Source organism: Thermochaetoides thermophila, assembly GCF_000221225.1.
Source record: "Thermochaetoides thermophila DSM 1495 unplaced genomic scaffold scf7180000011816, whole genome shotgun sequence".
Lineage (NCBI taxonomy): Eukaryota > Fungi > Ascomycota > Sordariomycetes > Sordariales > Chaetomiaceae > Thermochaetoides > Thermochaetoides thermophila.
Genome location: NW_006383032.1, coordinates 6,667,040 through 6,686,742, shown reverse-complemented (window position 1 = coordinate 6,686,742; position 19,703 = coordinate 6,667,040). Strand labels below are relative to the sequence as shown.

The following is a 19,703-nucleotide window of genomic DNA, read 5'->3' as shown; positions in this document are numbered from 1 at the left end:
GCGATCACCCGTCTCACTTTGTTGATGGGGCCCGAGACATTGTTGACACCACTGCCAAGGCTTGGTGTGTGTTAGGGATTTATGTCAATTTTGAGCCGTATTCGCCTATTGATTATGGGCTTGGATTGGAGGAATTACGAAGATTGGGATATCTGTACAATAGGTATCTTGAGCTGTATGGCCAGGAGAGGAGATTGAGATTTGGGCCTGTTAGACTGGATGTTGAGGTTGAGCCGTAAGTACCTAGGCACACCGGGAAATGTTACCACCTTACAGACGGTACACCTTACACCTTACGGGTCCCGGGCAGGTAAATTACAATACAAGTTGACAACCAACGTTGTATCTCTTCTTGGACTTGGTGAGACTGATCCATTAGCCACACCATTGTGCTACTCTCGAGAGACATATCTCCGTTTTGAAGCAGGCTCTGTTTGGAACCCTATTATTCTGTCTGGAAACTGACCAGACGAAGAATGCAATCGTCTTACACGAGTTAGAACCTTCGTCTTAGAAGAAAGACCTCTTACAGCCTGGCTGCGTTGACATCGCGCTCAAGGACCAACACTCACTCATCGGCTCTACATCTTCCGTCTATTTATCCCTTCCAATCATATCAACGCATAAACAACCTACAGCCCAACTCAATCTTCATCACATCACCAAGAATGACTCGCAGCACCTATTCATCCTCCCACCAAGCCCCGGACATCCTCCTCTCCCCCCTCTCCACAAAACCCCGCTACCGCGCCTACATCACCGCCCGCCACGCCTTTTGGAAATGTTTCCCCTCCGGCCGATACATGCGCATCCCCACGGGCGGCACCTTAACCCTCGAGTGCGGGCTGCATGCCCTGCGCCTCTCCATCCAACACCAGCTCCCCCACATCCTCCCGGTGCCCACGGTCGAGGAGCTGAGGAGCGTGTACGAGAGTAGTGAGACGATCCGGATTGGGAATGAACTCACGGGGATGGGGAATGAAAACTGGTTTACAGTGGATCAGTTGGGGGTGGTGTTTACTGAGTGGGGGAGGCAGGCTGTAAAAGAGAGAAGAGTGAGGTGTCAGTTGGGATATGTGGCGGAGGGGGAGTGGCCTGTCTTACTTGGGACGCCGGAGGTTGGGGTTGGTGAAGAGGAAGGGGAGAGTAATGAAGAGAAAGGAGAGATCGTGAGAGTGTGGGTGTGGAATGATGGGCTGTCGTTGGCTGGGGGGGTTGGGCACTTCGAGGGGATGAGGAGGCCTATTGAGGAGGAATTGAGGAGGTAGAGGATGTGTTAAGTCTATGAAGGAAAAAGAAAAGAAAAAGAAGAACTAATAATACAACAAACTACAACTTCGCAGTCTTATCCTCCCCCTCAATCAGAATGACCAACTTCCCAAATTGCCTACCCGCCTTCATGTCCTCAAACAAACTCTCAATCCCCTCCAAATTATCTAATCCCTTCACAACCCTACTTACAACCGGCCTGATCTTCTTCTCCCTGACAAACTTCACCATCTCCTCGAACTCCCTCCTACTCCCCATCGTGCACCCCCTCAACTCAATATGCCTCAGCGTCGCTTGCATCAGCCAGTCCATCTTCGGTCCAACCGTCATCCCATAGCACGCAATCACACCGCCTTGCTTGAGTAACTTCACACTCCTGGCTACCACATCTCCCCCGGCCCCATCAACCACCACATCCAGATACGGCCTGTCCTTAGGCAGCATCCCCTTGAGCTTCTTATCCCAGTCCTTCTCCTTATAGTTAACCCCCCCTTTGGCGCCCAGCTCAACCGCCCTCTGTATCTTCCCCTCCTCCCCACTCGTCACCCAAACATTCGCCCCCATGGCAACCGCAAACCCCAATACCTGCAGCGCAACCCCGCCCCCAATCCCCGTCACAAGCACATTCTTCCCCTTTGCCCCCTCAACACCTCCCAACCCGCCTTTTGTAACTAAAGCCCTCCACCCCGTCAACCCTACTAAAGGTAACGCCGCCGCCTCAGCATCACTGAGGTGCCCAGGGCACGGCGCCACCTCTCCCTCATTCACTACCACATACTCAGCCCCCGTCCCAACGTCACTCCCCCTCGACGCCCCATGAATCACAAACTCCCCCTCCGGGGCCGCCTCATCCTTTTCCCATCCTCTACAAGGGAGGATGAGCACGCGGGTGTTGAGCAGGGATTGGGTAGCAGGGGAGCAGCCGGGGCCGAGGGCGACGACGGTTGCCACGCCGTCGGAGAGGAGAGGACTGGAAAAGGAGATGCCGGGGTAGAGGTGCTGGCGGATGAAGAGGTCGCGGTGGTTAAGGGCAGCGGCGTGGACCCGAAGGAGGAGTTGGTTTGGGCCGGGTGTGGGGTGTGAAGGGAGGGTGTTGAGTTGCAGGCTGTGAGTGACCGTCAGCAAGGACTGGGTTTTTATAGAACGGGCAAGAGAAAATGGGAGTGAGCTTACGGGTAGTAGACCTGGCCGGGTTTGCCGTCGATCTTTTTGATGGTGAGGTAACGCGGCATGTTGGTGAGATTTCAGACACAGATGGAGGTGAGGATCAGTGGACGAGAACTGCGATGACAACGATAGTGATGATGATTGTGATGATCAGGACAATTGATCAATATCCTCCTCAATTGACCGCCAAACGGTATCTACACTACTACAGGAGATCCTTAGTCGAAACATCAAACCAGCAACTCAAATCTTTCTGCCCTCTCACAAGATCTCTAAGATAATTAAATGAAAAGACCTTGGCAAGAGAACCGAACCCCCAAGTTCCCCACATCCCCGCACTGGCGGATGCCGACGACCCGATGACGCGCTGCAGAGCCTCGGTCCCGTGTGCCGAGTGTGCTGCCGCCGGCAAACCTTCCCCATTCGTCTGCAGCGCCGAGACTATCCTCCTTCACCTTGTTTTGTCGTGATAGCGCCCAGGATGATACCAACCCGGAGATCCAACAAATTTTGGTGAATCTCTAGTGAACCAAAACAGCGATCAACCCGTTGTTGGCATCGCAAGTCGCAAAATAAATAAAGCAATGGATGAGCTTGGCTGCATGCACTGACGCTGTGCTGTCCAACTCTGGCCTGGGTATCTTGTCTCTTCTCAGGTAGACTGACCTGACTCTTTTTGAGTAAGAGTGCACGGATTTATCGCAATGAACGCCGTCACAATGCATTTAACGATATCACCGACAACCCCTCCCCTCAAAAGAATCCATTTTGACCCCCCTGCTCCCGGGGCGATCACTCCTCTCCATGCTTGACCTTCCTCTTCTTCTTCTTTCCCCCATCCTCCTCCGGCGGCACAAACTCCTTCTCGCGCTCCCGCTTCTTCTCCTCCTTCTTCTGCCTGGCCTTCTCCGCGCGCTCCGCCTCCGCCGCACGCTGCTTGGCCTCCTTGCTGAGGAAGTACTCGCCGCTCTCGATCTGTAAGTCGATCTTGGACTTCTCAGGCGCCGGCGGGAACGGCGTGTATGGCTTCTTGCTCTTGTCGTTGATTTTGAACGGCTTGCGGCGTTTGGACAGCGTGCGCTTCTTGAATTGTGGAAGGTAGCGCGACCAGTCTTCGTGGGCCAGGGCGGGGTCTTTGGCGAGTTCGCGTTTGATCCTGGGGAGTGTCAGCTTGGTTCCAGAGAAGGGGGGAGCGTATAACTCACATCAATTCCTTGATCAAATAAATCGGGTGGATGTTATTCATCGTATCCTCCACGACCCTCCTCACCTCCTTCAACCCCTTATACCCGCCCATCACCGACACCGTATTTCCATGCACCAGAATATACGTCTGTGTCAACAACTCCAGTGCTTTCAACGTCGTCCCGTTCTGCCCCAATAATCTCTGCCTCCTCTTCACAAATCTCTCCTTATTCCGCACCATACTCCTAATCTTAATGATATCACACGCCATGCCGTCCTCAAGAATCTTCAGCGCCTGCGGTGCAGGCACCGACCGCGCCAGCAGTTTGATCAAATCCCTGGCCTTCAAAATCGCCGCAGGGTCGTACGTCTTGCGCGTCGTCTTGACCGTCATGGAGCCTTCGACGATATCCAGAGTTGCCGCGATGCCATGCTTTTCGAGGGCTTTGGTCACCAGCGGCCAGCAGTCCTTCAGGTAGCGCTCGCGGTACTTGGGGAAGAGAGTCATGAAGGAGGATTCTTCCAGGAAGGGGCCCGAGGAGTGCTCCGGAAGGAAGGGCTCGATCTTCCATTTGTCGATGTCGTCGGTGTCCCAGGGTTTGTCCTTTTTGTGTGTGGAGGGCATTTTAGCAGGGTTTCTCGGGGATGGACTCGATTGGTTGTGATCTGTTAATATTTAATGTCGAAAGGTCGCTCAGGCTCTCAGAGGTATTGAGCTGTTTTGAGAGTGGTATGGTAAGTTAGAGTCGTGGTGCGATTGGTGTTGAAGGCTTGTTGATCAAGGCAGACAATCCGCACCTCGAAATTTTTGGAGCGCCGTACCTTGCAGGCCGCTTATCAGTTCAGGTGGGGCTGACAGCTGGCAACACTCGTATCGATATGGCAGTGCCACAGTGAATGATGTGTGAGACACCCCAATCATAGCAACCAATGCTTCTACTCTGTTCGACTCTGTTCGAGTTTAAGAGTCTGTGAGATGGCAATCAGAAGCAAATCATAAATTTACTTATCAGTGTAAACAGGAAGCGGGTCAATGATGGTCCCAAGATGCTGCTCCCCGATGCCCCATGTAAATACAAAGTAATCTTATCGGGGGACATACTGACGTATGACGAAACCTCCATGCGGACAGAGATCTTAGAAAGTCTGTGCATCTCGATCGCCTACTAACCTCGAATTTAGCTTCGCTAGACTTCGATCCTCACCGAGTATTTAGCTATTCAGGACCCTATCGTCCTCAGAACCCGTATATGATGCTATTACACAGAACACTCAAAAATCATACTGATGGTGTTATGCAGATCCGTACGGAGCAGGCTGATGACGAAAAACGGACCCACCACACCAGCCAATCCCGTGCGCTGCCAGTGCAATGATCCCCTGGTCCTTGAAAAAAGTTATCGATAAAAGCCACAGCGTCCCCCCGTCGCACTCCATCACTTCATCCATCCAACGCCAGGACTTGTACAACCATCTTGGAACCCTGCCATCGCATTTCCTCGCCTTCGTCGCTGCTTTGAGTTGCGCCTTGCGAGCGAAAAGCCGTTTTCAGCTTCTTACGAATTTTAATGCACTAGATTCCCACGCGCGGAATTCAGCGTTTTGTCTTCTTTTTCCGTACAGCACCCCTCGCTACTCTCTCAACCAACCGACTTTTGAGTCCCCTGTTCTCCGCGAATTGGTTGCTGTTGCCGTCCGCTGGCCTCCTTGCCACAACTGCGTCTTTGACAGCCACGGATCCGTTACCGACACGTCGTTCGATTCGAAGCGCGACACGTTCGTGAGCAAAGCGACTCGTACGCGTCTCGACTCCCTTTCTGTCCACACTCTTTTCCACTCCTCTCTACCCACCACCGCGACACCCGGTCAGCGCGTAGTCGGTCGCTGCGCGTGCGCATTACTACCATCACAACCACACGATACCGACAAGCTGGACTCCGCGATAGAACCGTCCCCCATGTCCCAAGAACAGCCAGCTGTTCAAGCGCCTGCAGACCCGGCCCTCTTGCCGGCGCCTGCTGCGGAAGCCCCCGCCTCCGTCAAGACCGAGAGTGAGTCGCAGCAAGCCATTGCCGAGCAGGTCGCGTCCGCGCTGCCTGCCGCCCTTGAGGCCGAAGCTGTGCGCCAGAACCCAGTGACAACGGCTCCTGAAGTTCCAGCTCAGGCTGTTCCCGCGCCCCAGGACCCTTCGACTCAAGTGCAACCACAGCAGCCTCAGTCAGTCGCCCCAGCCCAGCCGCAGCCTGTCCCTCAAGCGCAGCCCCAACCTCAGATTCAAGCTCCTCCCGTTCAACCACCGCAAGCGCAGCCTCAGCTGCAGCAGGCCCAGCCTGAGGCTCACGCTGCTCTGAATATTGTCCCTCCTGTTGCACCCGTCGCCAGTCAACCGGCGAATACCCAGCCTAGGTCAGTAACCACGTGAGAAGCGCGCGGGTTTTTGAGTCGCATGGAGGTGCTGCGTTTTCTCTTTGCATGTGCCTCCGTGCGCTTGTTGGAAACTGCTGCCCGTTCTGTTCTGCTGCTCGACTAACACGGTTAGCAGGCCTGTCGCCATTGCGCCAGCCACCATGTATCCCGCGGGCACGTCGCCGGCCAGCACTGCTCCTGCGCCAGGCGGTAATCTGGTATGTAACCTTTCGTTCTACAACTTCGATTTTGTCCATTTTCCACGCCTGGTCCTTTCCTATTTGACATTCACTTCTCCCCTTTGGACTCCTTCGGGTTTGGGCGCTGGGTCGCAATCCATTCCTCCTGTCCACGTCTGCCGCGCTGCTGTGACCTGCCGCGCTGGACCACAAGTGGGGCTGGCCATACCGTCCCGACGCTTATCAGTGGACCTGCTTTTTTCTCTCTTCAGATCAAAAATTTCCCTTATCATGCCGCTTATCAGTTGCCATTTGGCGCCATATCTGATCCCTATCCACGCCGTCTATCTCTTGTCTTATCGTCGCATCTAATCTCTCGCTGCCCATTTACTCTTTATCGTGGCTGTCTGCCCTCCCCCCCGGCCATCACGGTGCTCCCCTAGCATTTACACAGTCACAGCATGGCAACCATGGCTAACCACGACCGCGAATCGACACAGCCCACCTGCCAGAACTGCGGCACCAGCACTACCCCGCTATGGCGACGCGACGAGACCGGCGCGGTCCTGTGCAATGCCTGCGGCCTCTTCCTCAAGCTTCACGGCCGTCCTCGGCCCATCTCCCTTAAGACCGACGTCATCAAGAGCCGGAACCGTGTAAAAACCATGCGCCCCGACCTAAAGCAGAAAAAGGTACGCCTGTGTCCGATTGTCGCAAAGGTCGCCTCTAACTGAGTATCGTTCAAACAGGCCCAACAGCATGCTCAAGCCCAAGCCCAGGCCCAGGCCCAGCGCCATGATCTCCCTCCCGACATGAACGGCGCCGACCTTGCGAACGCCGTTAACGGAGCCGCGGCCGCGGCAGCCGCGGCAGCCAGCCTGAGCGCCCGCCGCGCATCGCAGAAGCCCAACGGCGTTGACGACAACTCGCCCATCTCTCGCACCGGCACCCCGAACCTCTACGCTTCCCACCTCCCCCACATATACCAAAACGTCGACGACCAGTTCCAGGCGCAACAGCTTTCCGGGTTTGTCGGCCCCGACGGCCGCGCCCCCTCCCCTCTCAACGGCGAGCAGATGCCGCAGACGACAGAGCAGCTGCTCGCGACAAACGCCAGCTTGAAGACACGCGTTAGTGAGCTCGAAGTGATTCAGGAGCTGTATCGTGGCCGGATTCAGCAGCTGGAGCAGGAGGAGGCGAATAGGCAGGTCGCGGAGAAGAATAAGAATGAGGCGGAGCAGCAGCTGAGGGCGCAGTTGGAGAGTGTGACAAAGGAACTGGAGGAGAGTCATCGGCGGGAAAATATGCTCAAGCGGAGGTTGGATGAGTTGGAGGTTGAGTTGAAGGAGGCGAAGGAGGCGGCCAAGGCAGCGCAAGAGGAGTTGAGGAAAGTTAAGGAGGAGTTAGAGGCAAAGGAGAGCGAAAGGCCCGCGAAGAAGCAGAGGGTTGAGGAACCGCAAGTGAAGAGTGAAGAGCAGGTCGCGGCGAGCACGTCATAGTCTGCCTGCTTGGGGGAGTGGTCAACCTAAGACCTAGACGGCGGGGTGCGGGCCAGAGTTTTTCGTGGTAGGCTCTTTGGTCTGCTTGCCATGTTGTTGTCCTCACTCTGTACTTTTAGTCGTGCTGATGTTTTTTTATTCCTTTTTTATGATGGCTGCTCGCTCTAGAGTTTCGATAATGGTCGGCTGAGGTCTACAGAAGGCGAGCGGCCATAGATGGATGGATGGATGGATGGATGGATTTGTTTTTGCGTGGTCATATTCCGCGCTTTGGTTTGATGATTGACTCCTTTGGTCAGAGTCGGTCGTTTTGAAGAAGGGGGATATGGGTTCTGCTGGGGGTGAGTGCCTTACCAGTAACGGAATACGACCCTGGCTTTCTACTGTCAGCTGGAAGATGTTAAAGGCTGCACTCACCTGCTGGTCTGAGGACTTTTGTTCCTTAGACCGCTGTCCACCTTACCCAACTCGGTCGGTCAGGTGGTTCCAGCTTGTAGGTGGTGTACCCGATGGTTGTCATGACTGGGTTGGTTGGTCTGTTGGGTCGGTCACTCAACATCAACAAACAAAAAACAACTCTGCTCCGGGAATTCTACTAAACTGGAGGTTTGAAGGGTCGGTTGGTTCATTCATAATCGGTTCGATGGGCGGATCGGAATGAAGAAAGAAGAGGTATGTGACTAGATCAAGGTCAAATTACCTTACTTTACATGTTAGGTGTTCTTTGTTTATGCGGTTCTCCGTGGCTTGTTTTCCTTAAAACCCTCTCTGTATGAACTGCTGGCTTTCGAATGGGGTAGGGGTAAAATAGCTTTGCTTTTTACAGCTATTTACTGGTTGCTAAACTATTTAGTATTACTACCTTACGGTCTGGTGTTTCCGGTGATGGTGGTCTCGTCTTTTCCGAGGTGGTTTACCTGCTATCTTTCGGAAAAGTGAGGATTAGGTCTTATCTGGAGGGAGGGTTAGAATAAAATGAAAAGGAGAGATCAATGAAAACTTGTTCTGAGTGAGATGCAAGTTGCTTGGTGAGTGACCGTTTGTGCGAGACTTGTCTGTCCATCCAACAGTCCATCGCCCTGATCTGTGAGCTATCTGAGCTTGGGATTGTCTAGTTGGAGGTAGGTAACTTGATAGCAACTTGACCTTCCATGAAAGCTCATCTGGTGATTGCTGGGTAAAGGTAACAGAGTGCTTTTAAGTGAGACTGAAGTGTGGTTTTTCTACCCTCAGCTTTCTGTCCCCAGATCATGAGGGGCTACCAAAGAAGGAGTTTAATCTTGGTCAGGTAGAACAAATAAATGCTTATGTTGTCCTAAGTAATAATGGAAACTCGAGCCTTTTTCTTTCTTTTTTTTTTTTCCCAACATTTAAAAGCCAACGTTACCGAGTTCAAAGTTAGGGACAAGCTCAGCAGCCGCAAGACTCCAGGGCTGCTGAGCCACGTACTAAGCCACATCAACGGCTGCACCGCCATAATGATGATCCAGGGCCATCAATCCCCTGTCCATGGTGACGAGCATTGGAATCCATGTCACTTACCAATCGCGTCAGGCACGCGACGGGTACCCTACAGCTCATGAGTTTGAATCTGCAGCTTAATAACAGTAAAATCCCAAGCATACTTGGTTCAGAAATTGATAATGGCTCAAGAGCTTCTAGCCATAAGTAAGGAGCTGTAGAGTGACAGACATCAGCAAAGATCCTCGCCGTCTGCATGCATCTTAACGCGCTGCATCAATCATTGCTGGAGTGAGCGAACTTACCGTCGACGTGGCTCCCCTCATTTGTCTTTCACCCCATTGTTCAATTTCACCTCAATTCCTCAACAATCGATTAATCCATAATACTGTGAATTCCACTGCAAATGATGCCAACAACCCGCAAAAAGTTAAGCCTAATTAAACTCGCCGATGAGTTGGTTGCAGGAGCAACGGAAGCGGGATCAAACAGCGGTGACGGAGGGGGAGTGAGCCAATCATGGTCGGCGTGGGACAACAGCGCAGCAGAAGAACCTACCACTCCAACTCCAGTGCCTGAGCTCAGTGCAGGGTCAATCCGGGATTTTTACTCGGGAGCAAACGCGAATTTGAATGGCGGTAATAGGAATGAGAGAGACCCATTCAGCCTGACAGAGGAGGATTTCGACGCAGACGGCAGCAGCAACGGGTTGCCGTTTCCAGGCGAAGAAGGATACGACGGTTACGACCAAGGCCCGTATTATACCAGGCACCAGCAGCAACGTCAGCAGCAGTTTCCTGGGAGCCCTTCGACTGTTCGCTCGCTGAGAGTCGCTCTTCCAAGGAAAAGAACCGCCTCATCGGCAGCAGCAGCAGCAGCAGGAGGAGGAGGAGGAGGAGGAGGGCTCTTTGTAGCCCAGAACCAAAAGACAAGCGCGACAATGCCCCTACCTGCATCTCATTCTCACCAGTATTCCATGCCACAACCACACCAACACCAACAACGCACAACGACCACATCAAAAACAAGGACCTCCTCCGGTGGTTCAACCACCCGCGCAGGCGGCACCAACCCAAGTTCTAACCGTCACGGCGGGAACCATCTAAAAAACGCATGGGAAGACTCAACCGTCGCCTCCATGTTCAGCGACCCCAAGGCAGTTACTGACAGAGACAGAGATGCTAAGGAGGCGACAGCAGCAGGGAAAGTACCGTTGGATAGGTTACGTGCGCATCAGGTGGGCCGACGGGGCCGTCCGGTATCGGTACTGGGGATGGGAACAAACGAACAAACCAAGACAGCAGCAGCAGCAGCAGCAGCAGCAGCAGCAAGGGGATCAGGGGGATCGGGGAAGATATCATGGAGGGCTGCGTAGTGGAGGACCACCGCCCGGGCATGATGAGAATATGCCCTGGGTAGTGAGCGAGAATGGGTTGTTGAGGGTTGTGCCGGCGCCGGCTAAACCTTTTTCAGGGGAGCTGGAAAGCAACAGCAACAATAACAGCAAGGGAAGAAAGGGGATGGGAATATTTGATGACCAGAGCATTCAGCACCCCTTTAACGACGACGATACGGAAACGAATGGCTACCGCGAGGATGATCACCGCCTGCTGCCTTTTGACACGCCCACGAAGAGAAACGGGACTACACGCCGGAGTAAGCTACCTTTTCGCGATACCAGGAGTGTGGCTTCGTTCTCGGCCGGCGATAACCCGCTGCTGTTCTCGCCTAGAACGCAGAGCGTTAGTGTTAGCTTGTCTCCTGAATGGCCGGACCCTGGACTGGGAGTGGGACAGGGTGTGTCGGATATTGAGGTGATAAGGAAGCAGGAGCGGCTGGCGAGGGAGAGGGAGAGAGAACGACGGCAGCATCAGCAACAAGTGGAGGTCAAGAGACCGCCGATGGAGCACGAGCCAGTGGATTTGTCCCCTCTCGAGTTTAGCGAACCTGATTTTGAGGATACCAAGGCTGCTGTACTGGCGTCGAGCAGTGGCGTTGATGCTGGTGCTAGGGTAGTGAAGCAGGAGGGGGGGTTGGAGAGGACGCCAAGGGCGAGGCAGAAGCAGAGGGAGCAGCGGTTTGAGCAACAGATGGGGAATCCCTTTAGCGACGCCCCCCTGCCTCCGCCGCCAGCTCCATTGGGTAGGAAGGGGAATAGTCGCGGTGTACAGGTGCAGGGACAGGTGCCTGCGCCGGCGCCATTGACCAAGGAGCATCTTCTTCAGCTCCCTTCAGCGTCTTCGTTGCCGCCCCCAGGACCCCCATCACTGACCTCCCGCAAACGAAGGCTGGACGAAAGTCTCCTAGACTACAACGACGCCGAACTCCACGCCATGTCCTACTCCGACCTTCTCAACCAGCCCTTCGATCACGACCCTCAAGCCGCCCCCATCATCTCCCAACCCCCACAGTTCCTCCCAGCCCCCGCCCCCACAGCCCCCCTCCCCCCTGGCAAGGACAGCCCTTTAACAACAAGACTAGAACACTACCTCACCCTCTCCTCCACCTCCCCGGAACTCCAACAAACCTTCATCACATCCCTAACTATCGACGAGTGGGACGAGGCAGGGGATTGGTTTTTAACTCGGTTTAGTGACATCATCATGCGGATCAAGCAGGCGAGGAGAAAGAAGAGGGAGGTGGTGGCAAGGTTTGAGGCGGAGATCGCTGCGAGGGAGGAGGCAGTTAGGGGGAAGATTGAGGGAATTGGTCGGACGCTGAGGGAGATGCGGGAGGAGGGGATGAAGGTTATGAGGGGGAGGGAGGTGGATGTTGAGGAGGAAGGGTGACGGGACCCCCCATATGTTGGGGTATGTGCGGGGTAGAGTTGGGGTTATGGAGCTGGGAGTGTGGGCTTTCTTGGAGGAAAAGAGTATCTTTATACTATCCATTTGCATGACTACAGGCTAATCGATACGAGATGGGCATGACTGATGTTGACGATGGCTAATGGGTTTTGCTGAGAAAAGGGTATGTACCGGGGCTGAAATGGTGCTAAATCTTCATAATAGAGCGCCCCTATCTTATGGGACCGACTTCTAACGTCCGGCTTAAGCAAGCAAGCAAGTGTTCCTCTAGTCTGTCCGTGGATCATATCACGGACCTACTCTTACCTTGTAATACTCAACGCTCTTCTTTATCCCCTATCCCAGGTCGTGACGCCCGTTTCATCTGTAACCCCCTAAATCCCCCCCCCCCCCACAAAGCTAAATAACCTCCCTCCCCAAAACCCTCCTCCCGCGATCCAACACAATCCTCAACTGCCTTCCCCTTTTGTTTGTCCCCTCAAACACCCCCCTCCGAACCCCCTCCAAATATAATTCATAAGCAGGCATATACCCATCCACGAACTTTTCGACCTGCTCATCCGTCATGGCGTTTTCTGGTCCTTTCTCCAGACGCAGCTGAGATTCTTGCTCTTTTCGCCAGGTATAGACCCATTCTAGCGCGGGGGAAGTGGGGATGTCTAGGTGGATGAATATATCGAACTTGTCATTCAAGACGGCTTGATAGGAGCTGAGGGCGTCGTTAACCTGGCGGAGGTGTTCCAGTTCGTGCCGAGCAAGAAGGCCCTTTGTCCTACCTGAATCCTGTGATTCAGTAGTAGTAGCAGGGGAAGAGAGAGACTCTTGTGCTTCTCTCCAGCGCCGTTCAAGCTCTGCTTCGGTAAGCGGTTTGAACCCAACACACCATCCCTCTAGGATAAGAACTGTCAAGGGACGAGGGACGATAGGCCATGTTGAGCGTGGAGCGCGGTCGCCTTTCCCGGCATGGGCGGATTTATTGTATTGTGGGAGGTATAGTGGCTCTTGTTCTGGCTCCATTTCTGGCTCTGAATTGAGACTTTGGGATCGCGTTTGGGAGAGCAGCGAACTAAGAAATGAGGACAAAAGCGGGAGGTCATGTGTCCCTGTTTATGAATCAAGGTATCAGAAATCACATTCGAACCATCAAACAACCTCGGGATGAGCCCCTGATTCTTCAGCGTTGACCCCATCTAGCAGCCTCGATCCTCAAAACAACACCCAACAACAACAACAACAACAACAACAACAACAACAACAACAACAACAACAACAACAACAACAACAACAACAACAACTACAACTACAACGTAGAAGGGAAATGAAATGCCAAACGTACCGGGCAACCCCCTCTGCTCCCAAAGCTTATTACCCCCCTCGCTCAACCTTGCCTGGTCCTCGCGCGTCAGGTAAAAGTCATCTATGCTTGCGACGAGTGTGGGGTAACCCTCTTGATTGTTGAGTACCGAGGAGAGAACGCGAACGAGGGTCGTTTTGCCTATGCCTTGGACGCCGTTTAGGCCGATTATAAAGGGTCGATTAGAATTTTGGAAGTTTAGGTGGGTTCGAAGGTGGGAGAGGATGAAGGGTAAGCAAATTGATAGGGGGGTTTCTTGAGGGTTGGTCATGACGGTGATTGCGGAACCGGCTGAGGTCAGGCTGACGAAGACAAATGACAGTTGCTTCGCAGTTGACGAGTCTAGACTGCATGAATAAGTGTTCCAGAACGTAGACCGTCAACCAGAAGTTTAATTGCTTCAGACTGTTATCGTTCCCCTGAGATGCCCCGGTCTAAGGTTTTCGTTAAGTTGTAAAAACTGCGGAAGCGCAATTTTGGGTTTTCTCTCGCAACTAAACGCAAAAGCGCCTGGAAATGTGAGGAAATTGCCGCAAAAGCTTGCGATTAGAAAACAAAAAGGCTTTCTCAGACCCAAAACGTGAACAAATCGTCAACATCAACGCTGTTGTCGTCGTGATACCTCATCCTCAGGCAACGCCTTCATGCAAACTCTCGGAGCTCGGAGCTGGGGAAGCCGAAGGTGTGTCGTCATCCATCGAACTGGCTCGGCTTGGCATGGCGTCGGCCAGGGTCGGCTTGATGCAAGCCTTGGAGCTGCTGAGGTGTGGGGACTGGGGAAGTGTGGGGTTTGGACTCTTGCACGTTGCTTTCGAGTCTGAGGACGAGAAGGTTGACGATGGGAGTCAAGAAGGTCAATTGAAAGAAGCTCTGATAGAATAGCGGGTCTAGATCTGGAGTAGATTCGGAATCGACATCAACACATACAGTGTCGTTTCAACTTCTTACATTATTTTTTTCCGGAGGGACAACCTCTTCCAGCAAGCAACCCACTCCCATGTGACAGCCGAGGGCCCGTATAAGTCTCGGCGCCATTGCGCCGACACAATCGGCTGTGCCTGGCGCTCGCAGATGCAGCTGTCATTGCACTGAGTGCCATCGGTCCAGCGTCCGTTTATTAGACTCTCATCTAGAAGCTTACCATTTGGATAACCGACTGCCGAGTACACACACGGCTAAGACGCAGGCGGGCGGCTCGACAGCTGGCGCGGCGCTGGCAGCAGCCAGATCTGAGGAAAAGATCACCCGCTCGGGCCGTCGAGGGCTGCCCAGCTTTCGATCTCGCTGCTGGGGCCAGCAGTCTCACGTCGTAGGCAGTCTGTAGCAGGCATGTGAACAACGGCGCCAACCCTGCAACCCTGCAGATTCCCCCGCTCTCGGCAGTGGGGAACGGTGGACCCAGAGGGGAGCCAATGGGAGGGCGACATGACCCAGCGGCCGCGACAGCCGTAATGCCTCGGCTTAGCAGGTGCTGGGGAGCCGACCGGCAGCGCTGGGAGCAGGAGCCAGGCCAGGCTGGAGTCGGCTGGAGCCAGGTTGCGCCGTACGTGTTTTGGTATTTGAGGTCAGGTTTGTCGCTGCTGCGGAGGGAGAGCGTCTGTTCCTCTTCCTCGATCCTTCCTTTCTCACTGTCCTCGACCTCGTCTTATCCCTATCCCTATCCTCTTTCCGTTGTTGATACCCGTGGATCCGTGGTTGATCCTTAATTCCCCGCCTAAGGAGTAGTTCCTCTTTTTCCATCTCATCAACCACCAACAACACACCCCAAGTTTCAACTTCTTAATTCAACCACACACACACACACACACATACATACATACACATACATCATGTCGGAGCTCAGGTTTGACGGCCAGGTCGTTGTCGTCACCGGCGCGGGCGGCGGTCTCGGCAAGGCGTACGCCAAGTTCTTTGCGTCGCGCGGCGCCAGCGTGGTTGTGAACGACCTCGGCGGCTCCTTCAAGGGCGAGGGCAAGGACACGCGCGCGGCCGATGTCGTGGTCAACGAGATCAAGGCGGCCGGCGGTAAGGCCGTGGCCAACTATGACAGCGTCGAGAACGGCGACCGCATCATCGAGACGGCCATCAAGGCTTTCGGCCGCATCGACGTGCTCATCAACAACGCCGGCATCCTGCGCGACATCAGCTTCAAGAACATGAAGGACGAGGACTGGGACCTCATCTTCAAGGTCCACGTTAAGGGCTCCTACAAGTGTGCCCGCGCCGCTTGGCCGTACTTCCGCAAGCAGAAGTACGGCCGCATCATCAATACCTCGTCGGCCGCTGGTCTGTTTGGCAACTTCGGCCAGACCAACTACTCGGCTGCCAAGCTCGCCATGGTCGGCTTCACCGAGACCCTCGCCAAGGAGGGTGCCAAGTACAACATCCTGTGCAATGTCATTGCCCCCGTTGCTGCCAGCCGCATGACTGAGACCATCATGCCCCCGGATGTTCTGGCTCTCATGAAGCCCGAGTGGGTTGTGCCCCTCGTCGCTGTCCTGGCTCACCCCAGCAACACCAGCGAGTCCGGCTCCATCTTCGAGGTCGGCGGTGGTCACATCGCCAAGCTGCGCTGGGAGCGCTCGCAGGGTCTGCTGCTCAAGTGCGACGAGACCTTCACCCCCGGTGCCGTCTTGAAGAAGTGGGACCGCATCGTCGACTTCTCCAATCCCCAGTACCCAACCGGCCCCAACGACTTCCTGGGCCTGCTCGAAGAGTCGCAGAAGCTCGGTCCCAACGAGCAAGGAGAGAAGATCGACTTTACCGGTCGCGTCGTGATCGTCACTGGCGGTGGTGCCGGCATTGGCCGCGCCTACTGCCTGGCTTTTGCCCGCCACGGCGCGTCGGTTGTCGTCAACGATCTGGTCAATCCCGATGACGTCGTCAACGAGATCCGCAAGATGGGCGGCAAGGCTGCGCCGGCCAAGTTCTCGGCTGAGGACGGTGATGCTGTCGTCAAGGCTGCCATTGACGCCTTCGGCCGCGTCGATATCATCATCAACAACGCCGGTATCCTGCGCGACAAGGCCTTCACCAACATGGACGACAAGATGTGGGACGACGTTATGGCCGTCCACGCCCGCGGCACCTACAAGGTCACCAAGGCCGCCTGGCCCTACTTCCTCAAGCAGAAGTACGGTCGTATTGTGAACACCACCTCGACCTCGGGTATCTACGGCAACTTTGGCCAGGCCAACTATGCTGCGGCGGTAAGTCTCGTGAAGTAACCTATTTTACTCAGGACCATGCTGACTTCTTTAGAAATGTGCCATCCTCGGCTTCAGCCGCGCCCTGGCCCTCGAGGGCGCCAAGTACAACATCTATGTCAACACTATCGCCCCCAACGCCGGCACTGCCATGACCCGCACCATCCTCCCCGAGGAGCTCGTCCAGGCTTTCAAGCCCGACTACATTGCTCCCCTGGTGCTCGCCCTCTGCAGTGACAAGGTCCCGGTCAAGCCGACCGGCGGCCTGTACGAGGTCGGTAGCGGCTGGATGGGCGCCACCCGCTGGCAGCGCACCGGCGGCCACCAGTTCCCAATCGACGTGCCCCTGACCCCTGAGGAGGTCCTCAAGAACTGGAAGGATATCGTCACGTTTGACGAGCGCGCCGACCACCCCGAGAAGACCCAAGACAGCATTGGCAAGATCATGGCCAACTTTGAGAACCGCAAGGCCGGCAAGGTATGATTCGTGCTTTTGGCCTCTTGTTTTTTTTTCTTGCTCTCTTAGTTTCTTGTGTGTATCATAATAGTGCACTATAACACGGTCTTGGACTCTCTTGGGTTATGCTAGTGTAACAATACACATGATGATGAATGATGATGAATTTGACTCTAACACAACTGTAGAAGAGTGAGTCGAACCAGTACCTGGAGGCCATCGAGAAGGCTCTCAAGGTCGAGGGCAATCCTACCGAATACAAGTTCACCGAGCGCGATGTCGTGCTGTACAACCTTGGTATTGGCGCCAAGCGCACCGATCTGCGCTATGTCTAGTAAGCTCTGGTGTGCTCTTTTGTAAGCTTTTTGAGTAAGTCTAACGGCGACCAGTGAGGGCAACGAGGACTTCCAGCCCGTGCCCACCTTCGGCGTCATCCCGCCCTTCAACGTCGAGATGCCCTACAACCTCGAGGAGCTCGTGCCCAACTACTCCCCGATGATGCTGCTCCACGGCGAGCAGTTCCTCGAGATCAAGAAGTACCCCATCCCCACTTCGGGCACCCTTGTCTCGCGCGCTCGCCTGCTCGAGGTTGTTGACAAGGGCTCCGCCGCCATCGTCCGCTCCGGTGTCACCACCGTCGACGCTGCCACCGGCGAAGAGCTCTTCTACAACGAGATGGTCGTCTTCCTCCGCGGCTCTGGCGGTTTTGGAGGAAAGAAGAAGCCTGCTGACCGCGGCGCCGCCACCGCTGCTAATAAGCCCCCTGCTCGTGCGCCCGATGCAGTGGTTGAGGAGAAGACGACCGAGGAGCAGGCTGCGCTGTATCGGTTGAGTGGCGACTACAACCCTTTGCACATCGACCCAGCGTTTGCGGCGGCCGGTGGGTTCAAGGTGCCCATCCTGCACGGGCTGTGCTTCTTTGGGATTGCAGGGAAGGCCGTGTATGAGAAGTACGGGAAGATTAAGAATATTAAGGTTAGGTTTGCAGGGACTGTTCTGCCGGGGCAGACGTTGGTGACGGAAATGTGGAAGGAGGGCGACAAGAAGGTCGTGTTCCAGACTAAGGTGAAGGAGACGGGGAAGGTTTGTATCGGGGGCGCTGCGGCGGAGTTGTATTAAATTGAAGAGTGAAGGAGGGTGAAAAAGGGGTATTGTTAGCGAGAGAATCACTTGGGTTTAGTAAGTGTATATAGTTAGTTTGTGGGTTGGTTTCTTATGTTAGTTTGAGTCTGGATGGATGGTTATTGTTGACTTGAACTGTGTTAGTCTCAATCAAAGGAGGTGATTAGTTATTGTTAGTGTTGGAATTGTCTTGAGATTTGGTCGGGGTAAAGTGAGAGAGAGTTTGTCTGCCGCCCGTATAGGTGTGTTTGCAACCTCTTATGATGTGTGAGGGGCTGGTATGCCGAGGAAGTAGGTAGGTAGGTAGGTAGGTAGGTAGGTAGGTAGGTAGGTAGGTAGGTAGGTAGGTAGGTAGGTAGGTAGGTAGGTAGGTAGATAGGTAGCTAGTTCCGTTAGGGACCTAACTGGCCTGGGCTGAGTGACTACTTCATAGAGGTGTTGATTGGGTACTTTGGGCTGAGTTTGCGTTGAGTGTGATATGGGTTGATTACCTGGTAAAGGCGGTGTTGGTTTCGCTTGAGTCCAAGTTTGAGTTTAGTGACTTAGCCTGGCTTAGTTTGACTCAAGTTGATTTAGCTGAACTCAAGTTGGCTTTGATTGCCGGCAAAAAGAGGACTGGGCACCGTAGGGTGTTGACCATAGCCCAGGCGCAACCAATAGCCGTCACCGCTGCAAACACAATCTGGTGCATTTTGCTTTGTATAAGAGCGTGTGTGTGTGTATGTGTGTGTGTGTGTGTGAGTGAGTGAGACTACGTCAAAATCCTCTAGCTCCTGAGTAGCTGGGTATATCACCAAATAAACCATGCGATGCCGTTCGAGGGCCGAATGCCATGTCTTGATGCGTAACTCTGTGGGTAGATGAGAGAACTGTGGCCAGTATGCAACCGGTACGCCGTTGATGCTCTCATATCTGTGAGATACCGGTTGTGGAAAAGCTTGATGGGGACTATCCGCGTCTTCAGGTTGGTTCCACCCGGGAATGGTAACATGTTGCTCCACGCCGTTCATGCTGTTCAAGATGAAGGGGCGCGGTGTCATTGTTTGAAAGAGGGAGAGGATTTGTGGGGAGAGGTCGAGCCTTGGTATCCTCACACATATGCTGGTTAAGTGCTTGAGCGCATACTATCTAGACATGTCGCATCAGAGGGGCAATCAAGCAATAGTTTATGCGACCTACTTTCAGGGACAGCAACTTGGATGACCACAGACGAAGCCTAAAGTGGTAATTATTGACAAGACAATTGTGAAGACAAGAATATCAGTTCACTTCCCTAACCAGGTCCGCTAATTCCGTAATGTGCAAAACACAACATTTATACTAAAGCTAGTCCTGTGGCACATACCCAAATTGAGTGTTGCTGCACTTTCTTATAATATGCGCCCACCACTCGTCGGCCGCACACAATCCAGGGCTCTCTGTTCTTGAAACTCTGCTCTCTTGAACCATCGTACTTGCTTCTGCACTTTCCCATACGCTATTCCATGCTTCCTCCTCATATCTCCACTCCATGAAACCACAGCTATAGGAACCAGACTCATCACACAAATACATTACGCAGTTCACGAACGTTCAAACCATCTGGACCAGT

General features: G+C 54.0%; 6 protein-coding genes across 6 annotated transcripts; 4 read left to right on the top strand and 2 right to left on the bottom strand.

The window, feature by feature from the left end:
* Positions 1–668: 668 nt before the first annotated feature.
* CTHT_0039060 (uncharacterized protein) lies at positions 669–1,268 on the top strand (the record flags this gene model as incomplete). Its single annotated transcript, XM_006694254.1, has 1 exon — positions 669–1,268. One exon carries the CDS (start codon positions 669–671, stop codon positions 1,266–1,268), a length of 600 nt encoding a protein of 199 aa, XP_006694317.1.
* A 61-nt stretch (positions 1,269–1,329) lies between these two features.
* Positions 1,330–2,501, bottom strand: CTHT_0039050 (uncharacterized protein; the record flags this gene model as incomplete). The annotated part of the gene is made up of 2 exons (XM_006694253.1): positions 1,330–2,374; positions 2,443–2,501. 2 exons carry the CDS (start codon positions 2,499–2,501, stop codon positions 1,330–1,332), a joined length of 1,104 nt encoding a protein of 367 aa, XP_006694316.1.
* Positions 2,502–3,228: 727 nt separating this feature from the next.
* On the bottom strand, positions 3,229–4,246 carry CTHT_0039040 (uncharacterized protein; the record flags this gene model as incomplete). The annotated part of the gene is made up of 2 exons (XM_006694252.1): positions 3,229–3,592; positions 3,642–4,246. The coding sequence occupies 2 exons, from the start codon at positions 4,244–4,246 to the stop codon at positions 3,229–3,231; spliced, it is 969 nt and encodes a 322-aa protein (XP_006694315.1).
* Positions 4,247–4,668: 422 nt separating this feature from the next.
* CTHT_0039030 (putative GATA zinc finger protein) lies at positions 4,669–7,705 on the top strand (the record flags this gene model as incomplete). Its single annotated transcript, XM_006694251.1, has 7 exons — positions 4,669–4,690; positions 4,804–4,829; positions 4,923–4,977; positions 5,199–6,027; positions 6,164–6,245; positions 6,707–6,898; positions 6,956–7,705. 7 exons carry the CDS (start codon positions 4,669–4,671, stop codon positions 7,703–7,705), a joined length of 1,956 nt encoding a protein of 651 aa, XP_006694314.1.
* A 1,870-nt stretch (positions 7,706–9,575) lies between these two features.
* CTHT_0039020 (uncharacterized protein) lies at positions 9,576–11,955 on the top strand (the record flags this gene model as incomplete). Its single annotated transcript, XM_006694250.1, has 2 exons — positions 9,576–10,403; positions 10,468–11,955. 2 exons carry the CDS (start codon positions 9,576–9,578, stop codon positions 11,953–11,955), a joined length of 2,316 nt encoding a protein of 771 aa, XP_006694313.1.
* A 3,201-nt stretch (positions 11,956–15,156) lies between these two features.
* Positions 15,157–18,109, top strand: CTHT_0039010 (peroxisomal hydratase-dehydrogenase-epimerase-like protein; the record flags this gene model as incomplete). The annotated part of the gene is made up of 4 exons (XM_006694249.1): positions 15,157–16,536; positions 16,589–17,011; positions 17,179–17,324; positions 17,380–18,109. 4 exons carry the CDS (start codon positions 15,157–15,159, stop codon positions 18,107–18,109), a joined length of 2,679 nt encoding a protein of 892 aa, XP_006694312.1.
* Positions 18,110–19,703: the final 1,594 nt, after the last annotated feature.